General features: G+C 37.0%; 1 protein-coding gene across 1 annotated transcript in view; it reads right to left on the reverse strand.

Moving 5' to 3' along the window:
- Nucleotides 1–7,143, reverse strand: part of LOC115415734 (WD repeat and SOCS box-containing protein 1-like) — a 34,637-nt gene extending 27,494 nt beyond the window's left edge. Inside the window, 2 exon segments of the mRNA XM_030129376.1 lie at nt 2,241–2,409; nt 6,786–7,143. Of these exon segments, the coding sequence (XP_029985236.1) occupies nt 2,241–2,409; nt 6,786–6,825 (209 nt within the window). The 5' untranslated portion in view covers nt 6,826–7,143.
- Nucleotides 7,144–7,686: the final 543 nt, after the last annotated feature.

The following is a 7,686-nucleotide window of genomic DNA, read 5'->3' on the forward strand; positions in this document are numbered from 1 at the left end:
ATTCGATCTGCATTTGATGATTTTTTTAACCGAAGTTCAGTGTTTTTCAACCTTTTTTGGCTCAAGACCCCATTTTGGCGTCACAAATTTCTGGGACCCCAGACATTCAAAATGCAAATAAACGTTAATTTTAGGCAACATTTATGCTACATAATGTAAATTTTTATTTGTAAGTTTTCATTTTTTATCAATTACTAGAAATTTCAGGCGACCCCAGACATTCAAAACGCAGACATTTTATTTGGTAAAATTAATTTGTTTTTGATCATATAATAGTTTGCTATAATATGTTGCAAATAAACGTTAATTTTAGACCTTTAGACTATATAATGTACATTTTTAACAGTAAGTTTTATTTATTTATTTATTTTTTAAAATAAATTATTAGAAATTTCTGGCGACCCCAGACATGCAAAACAGACATTTGCTAAAATTAATTTGTTTTTGATGTGTAATAGTTTTCTATACTATGTTGCAAATAAAGGTTAATGTTAGAGGACATTTAGTCTATATAATGTCTATTATTGTGGACAGAGGCAGTAAATCCAGGTGTAGATTACTGCACAAAGGGAGAATGGGATTTTCCTTGGTCAGGATCTGTCCAATCAGTCCAGCTGGGATTTACAAGGAGGACAATTAATACTGAACAAACATGAACTAGGTTTGTACTTCTTCCTACTCCTTTTTGACTGTGCAAAATTCAGACTTGCACATACTTGAAGATAGATTCTGTGCATTTAAATGTTGTTTTATTTTTTCCTTATTTTGCTTTGTTTTATTTTTTCTTTGCATGTTCTAAATAAATAAATAAATAAACCGTATAAATAAACAACTCAAACTACAAATTATGAAAGAGCTGCAGCATCTGAAACTGACCACAATGAACATTTGACAGATAAACAGAACCACAGTGCTGCAGTTTCACAACCACAGTTTGTCTTTTATGGACTAGGATTGTCTCTGTCAACTCACCATATATTCTTTATTGGCAAGTTTTGGTTTTTTAAAAAATTTTTTTTTTTTTTTTTTAAATCAATTACTAGAAATTTCAGGTGACCCCATTTGAATTCCAGGTGACCCCTCATGGGATCCCAAACCCAAGGTTGAATAACACTCTTATCTACTTTTACAGCTGCTTTCCTTGGACAGTACAGATAAAATGGCACAGTCACCATCACTGGAAGACGACTGGAGAAAAAAAACATCGTGCAGTAATGTTCTCCAGCTGCCTGCACTTAATCAACAGTAAACGCTGATTTTCAACTTTCTGGGGTTAGTCCTGCATGTTTATGACTCTGTTTAGACCAGGGGTGTCAAACATGTGGCCCGGGGGCCAAATCCAGCCCGCCAAAGGGTCCAATGTGGCCCGTGGGATGAATTTGTGAAATGCAAAAATTACAGTAACATATTCAAAATCATTTTAGTTCAGGTTGCACAGTCAGACCAGTTCAATCTCAAGTGGGTCGGATCAGTAAAATACGATTATAATAATCGATAAATAATGGCAACTCCAAATGTTTCTCTCTGTAAATGTTAACATTTTCATGGAATTTTACTGTATTTATACTAAAACAAACTATAAATTTCTCAACAAACAGAATACCCTGAATAAATACGAACAATGTGAAATGTATGAAGAAGTGCAATTTTTAACAATATTCTACCTATTACTAATTTAATTTTTTTAACTAAATTTTTGCACTTTATCAACTGCACTTTAAAAAACTGTCTAACTTTTCTGTTATTACAATATCATTACTGTTTGTTTTAATTTATTGGTACTACCTGTCTGTAAAAGCTGTTTTCTGTCATGGTGTGTGCTGCTGACCTCTTGGCCAGGTCGTCCTTGTAAAAGAGATTTCGATCTCAATGGGATTTTATCTTTTCTCTAAAGGTCTAATAAAAATAAATAAATAACGACAAAAAAATATTGTTAAAATGTACTTATTTTTCTTGAGAAATTTCAGTTTGTTTCTATTATTCACATTGTTTTAAAGAATAGTTGGTAGATGCAAACATTTTCATAATGTAATTTACTTTTCTGACGTTGAAGTTTGGCATTAACATTGTTTATGTTTTTGTTTAAAAGTGTGCTAATCAAACACAGTTATCATGAGAATTAGAATTTAAAGGCTAATACTAACCATCTGTGATTTTACCACCGTTTATGGTTATACTGGTAATGGTTCCATCCCTAGTTGAATGGTTTGAATGTTACGTACGTCCAGTTTGATACTTACAAGTCCTTCAGACATTTTGACCAAGGAATGAGCCTGACGATGCGATGCCCCTGAGACCAAGCCAAGTAGGAACCATTGGGTGCAAAGGCTACCGTCCAAGCCTCGCGTCCAGACTTCTGGTCAAAGGGAGCAACAGGCACCAGCAGTTCACCGATGAACTTAGCCTTACCTACAAAAACAAACAGCACACTCATCAACATGTTTACTTATTAACTGCTTTTATAACCACTGTCCATAGTCACTCCATGAAACAGGAATTCCAGTCATCCTAAGGTAACCCGATCTAAACACACAGAGCAGTGGGCTCATCACTGGAGCACGGCTCTGATTGGACGCCTGGTCCGACAGGAGCAGTTAAACAGTAACGGTGGGAGTGAACGCTAAAGGAAATTTAGGTCAGTTTGGTGCAATAACACCGAGAATTCAGATGCACCAGAGCAGGGCTGTCAAACTCATGTTAGTTCAGGGGTCACATTCAGCTAAATTTGGTCTGAAGTGAGCTGAACCAGTAAAATAATAACAGAATAATATAGAAATAATGTCAACTCTGAACTTTTCTCTATGTTTCAGAGCAAAAAAAGTTCATTTACATTATGAAAAGGTTTACATCTACAAACTATCCTTTCAAACAATGTGAATAATATGAACAAACTGAAAAAAATCAGTGTAATTTTAACAATATTCTGCCTCGGTTTATCATTTACACATTAACATTATAATATAAAAAAACACATAAAACATGTAGTAACAGACAGAATCTTGTTAAAATTGTACTTCTCAGGAAATTTCAGGTTGTTCATATTTGTTGAAGTTATTTGCATTTTTTGTGAAATTATACTTTGTTTTAGTGTAAATACATGAAAATATTTACATAGAGAAACATTTGGAGTTGTCATTATTTATGTTATTCTGATAGTATTTGACTGAATCCTGCCCACTGCAGACTGAACTGGTCTGAATGTGGAACCTGAACTACAAGGACTGTTCATATCTCAGTGTAATTTTTGCATTTCATAAATTCATCCCCAGGGCCGGACTGGACCCTTTGGAGGGCCGGATTTGGCCCCTGGGCCATATGTTTGACACCTGTGCACCAGAGGTTTCTGAACAAACTGTCTGCTCTGAACCAATAATAATAATAATAATAATAATAAACTCCCAAATACACCCATGTAAACAACAAAATCTACACCCATCAATGAATATTAGTTATGTCGATGTTAAATAGTAAGTTTTGGATTTACAAACATTTAAATGTTCTACATCACAGGTGTCAAACACGTGGCCTGGGGGCCAAAACCAGCCCACCAAAGGGTCCAGTCCCACCCCTGGGATGAATTTATGTAATGTAAAAATAACACTGAAGATATTATCAGTCAAGGATGTTCAATCTAAAGTGGGTCAGACCAGGAAAATATGAGCATAATAACCTAGAAATAATGAAACAAAGCTATTTTTTTTCTTTTCGTTTTAGTGTCAGAAAAGTAAAATCACACAAATGTTTACATTTACAGACTGGCTTCTACAAAAAATATGAACAACCTGAAATGTCTTAAAAGAAGTCTGTAGTATTTTACCAATATTCTGCCTGTTATCAAATATTTTGTGTATTTGTAGATCCACTGTGATCTGTACGTTGGGATGCACATGTATAAATGATAAACTGAGGCGTAACATTGTTAAAATTACACTTATTTTTCTTCAGAAGTTTCAGGTTGTTCATATTTGTTCATGTTACGTTCAAGTACGGTTCGTAGATGTCAACACTTTAATTACGGAATTTTACTTTTTTCCACTTGAGAACAGAGAAAACTTTGGAGTTGATATTATTTCTAAGTTCTTTTCCTATTATTTATATTATTTGACTGGTCCGGCCCACTTTATTTCATATTAGACTGAATGTGGAACTGAACTAACATGAGCTTGACAGCCCTGTTCTACACTGAGGCAATTTCGGAACAACCACAATAAAAAAGGCACAACAGAGAAGTAACATCAAAAAAGTATTCAGTCAGTGTAATCTGGAGTCCGGAGACAGTCTAGATAAATGTAAAGTATAATAATTTTAATAATAAATTCGATTTATATGGTGCTTCAAAAGGTGTGAGTAGATGTTCATGTTAGGAGGCAAAAATTCTGAAAGAACAACTGAAAAGAACCTAAGTGACTTTTTCAAAACTCCAGTATCTAATAAAGATGAATGAAGGGGACAAAATAGTGAATCACAAACATTTCTGGAAACATCCTTCAGCGTTAACTCCAGTACCGCCCCACACTGGCATGTGAGTAATTGCCCTTGAGCATTTCCAGTTTATGAAACTTTTTACGTCACATCACTAAAGTATTCTACTTTTCACTTCAGAATATTTGTCTGACAGTTTTAGTTCCTTTTTTTTTTGGAAACTGGCCTTCCAAAGGGTCCAGTCCGGCTCGTGGGTTGAATTTGTGAAATGCAAAATTTACACTGAAGATATGAACAATCAATGGTGTCAAAATCATTATAGTTCAGGGGGCACATGCCAGACCAGCAAAATAATAACAAAATAACCTATAAATAATGACACCTATAATGTGTTCTCTCTCTTTTAGTGTAAAATGTTAAAATCACATGAAAATCTTTACGTTTACAAACTATCCTTTTACCAAAAAATGTGAATAACCTGAACAAATATGAACTACATGAAATGTCTAAAGACAAATCAGTGTAATTTAGCAATATTCTGAGTGTTACTAAGTGATTTGTGTATTTGTAGATCTGTAAATTGTAATCCACATGTGGAAATGATCAACTGAGGCACAATATTGGTAAAGTTATTTTTAAATTATTCTCTTTTTTTAAGACAATTCAAGTTGTTCATGTCATTCACATTTGTTACAGGATAGTTTGTAGATCGGCTAAAATGTGCTCAGAGCTCTTCTTTGTGTCTGTGTTCATATTAAATCAGTCTCAGTGAATCCAAAGGAACTTTGTGTTGGTAAATGACAGTTGTTCAAATGGACAGGATTTCAGTTCTGTTCAACATGTTGATGCTCATATGAACTATGTTTTCAGCTCCAAAATGAACCATTTCAGCACAATTAATGCTATATTTTCATGTCACAAATGGACAAGTTCTATTTGAACTGAATTGAGCTGAAAAACAAATCTTCTGTTCTTTTGGATTCCCCAGTTTTTCTTCCCAGATTCTCTCCTCCATATCACATGTTTTATTTGTACAGGTTCAATCTGGAGTATGGTGCTGATCCATCCTGCTTCTGTTCCACCAATACATACATGAAGAATGGCACACAGCACTGTTTACATCAACACTTTTACAATAAGAAGCATTTTTATACAGAAAGAACAATTCTAGATTGTTCTTTCCTCTTTAGTCTGATGCTAAACTATCCAATAAATAATAGTGCTCCTAGTTTTTGCACAGGGATCATTAGTGTAAACGCTGACATGGCTGCAGAGCATCAGTATGATGGGATCCACAACAACCATGTCACATCCGTCCACTGACACATTTAGTGTTTTTGTGTCAGCTGGGATTGTTTTAGATCCACAATACCAACATTTATGAAGAAGAGCACAATCAGCAATAGGAAGTCTAGAAGTTTATTCCTAATAAAGTACTGGGACTGACCAGAGCATCATGGGTAATGTCACGTCCGTCCACCAGCAAAAGTTTTCACATACACGTGCTATTCCAAATCCAATATTTATGAAAATAGAGCTTCCACTGTCAGAGAATATCAGTAGTCTGTGCACAAATGGATTAGCATTATTTACACACACTTCTAGGACTGTAGGACAACTGTTTTGGACACAAATGGACACTCATTTGACCCCCTGAGGACATTTTAGCCGAGATGTAAAATTTTTTTCTTGATGAAATTGAACTTTTTTCACTTGGTCCGGCCCAAGTGAGCTCATGTGAATCTGAATGTTTGTTGATGTTTTTTTTTTAATGGGCTGAATGTGGAACCTTGGACACCCCTACTCGAACGTGTCCGGACGCACGTAGCCTGGGCTGGGTATCAATCACCGGGTGGGGGATGGGAGCCCCCACGTCTACACGGATTCCACTGGTAACGTTTAAAAAGCACAATTACTGACATAAACCCGACCTGACTACCGACACTAAGCCGTACCGTGTCGGATAGTGTTATCTTAGACCGATTAAAGCCGGAAACACAAGTCAAATAAAACGGAACTGTTTCTAGGCTAAAGTGCAGAACTAGCATACAAGCTAACAAGCTAACGTCCAACCCCACTGCCCCGGAGCTCATTCTAAACTCATGTTTTTCCCTTCGTGAATACATGTGTACACATTTCGTGAACCAATACAATAAAATAAAATGCAAAGCACGGTAAGCTAACGCCTCATTTTATGGGTTGTTCTCATGTGAAAGTGGAAACCAGGCGGAGTGCCGCCCACATCACAGCCTGTATTTTGATAGCATGTTAGCATAGATGCTAAAGCTAGCTGCCAACAGACGTGTTAGCATCCCGGGTTTGACTCCGCGCCAACGTCACAAATATAAACACATTTTACTCACCTATATCATTTTCGTTGACAGAGTCTGGGAAGCTTGCCATCTAAATAAGGGCAGAGACCTGTGAGAAAATGCCGAGCCGGACTGAGAACCGAAGATTAATGTGGAGAAAAAAAATAAACAAGTGCGTGCTGCGGACGGACACGGCTAGGGTCTGCCGCAGTACCGACAAAAACCTCCGCGAAAGCTGACGACCCACTGGAAGAGAACAGTCCAACTGAAGCCTTTTCCTTGTCTTTGTTGTGAGTGTAATGTATTAAACTCTCAGAATGTCTAATCACGATGCTCAGTGTCGGAGAAGCGCAGTTTGACGCGTGTTTCAACTCGGGACTAGTTCGTCTGTGTCGTAGACTTGTAATGGCTCCGGTCTGGGCGGCGTTGGCCTGTTTTAAGGAACAGGGGGAGTGGCTTCATGACGTAGTTAAACGTCAGCACGATTGTCATGGTGATAGTTATTTAACCCCTCCCACCTTGGCCGGTCTACTTTTCCTTCAGCCCCAGTTCTTCTTCTTCTGCGTCCATTAATGAACAACAAAGTAGAGCGCCTCCACCATCTAGTGGTGAACACCGGAACTGTCCTCCATGACAAGAGCTAAAAAAAAAACACCAAGGGAACTGGAGTCAAGTGAGTCTAACTTTAACCAGCAGAGTACCCCTGAAACAGACTTTTTACAGCAGAGTACCCCTGAAACAGACTTTTTACAGCAGAGTACCCCTGAAACAGACTTTTTACAGCAGAGTACCCCTGAAACAGACTTTTTACAGCAGAGTACCCCTGAAACAGACTTTTTACAGCAGAGTACCCCTGAAACAGACTTTTTACAGCGGAGTACCCCCTGAAACAGACTTTTTACAGCAGAGTACCCCTGAAACAGACTTTTACAGCAGAGTACCCCTGAAACAG

This window comes from Sphaeramia orbicularis, unplaced genomic scaffold (assembly GCF_902148855.1).
Source record: "Sphaeramia orbicularis unplaced genomic scaffold, fSphaOr1.1, whole genome shotgun sequence".
Lineage (NCBI taxonomy): Eukaryota > Metazoa > Chordata > Actinopteri > Kurtiformes > Apogonidae > Sphaeramia > Sphaeramia orbicularis.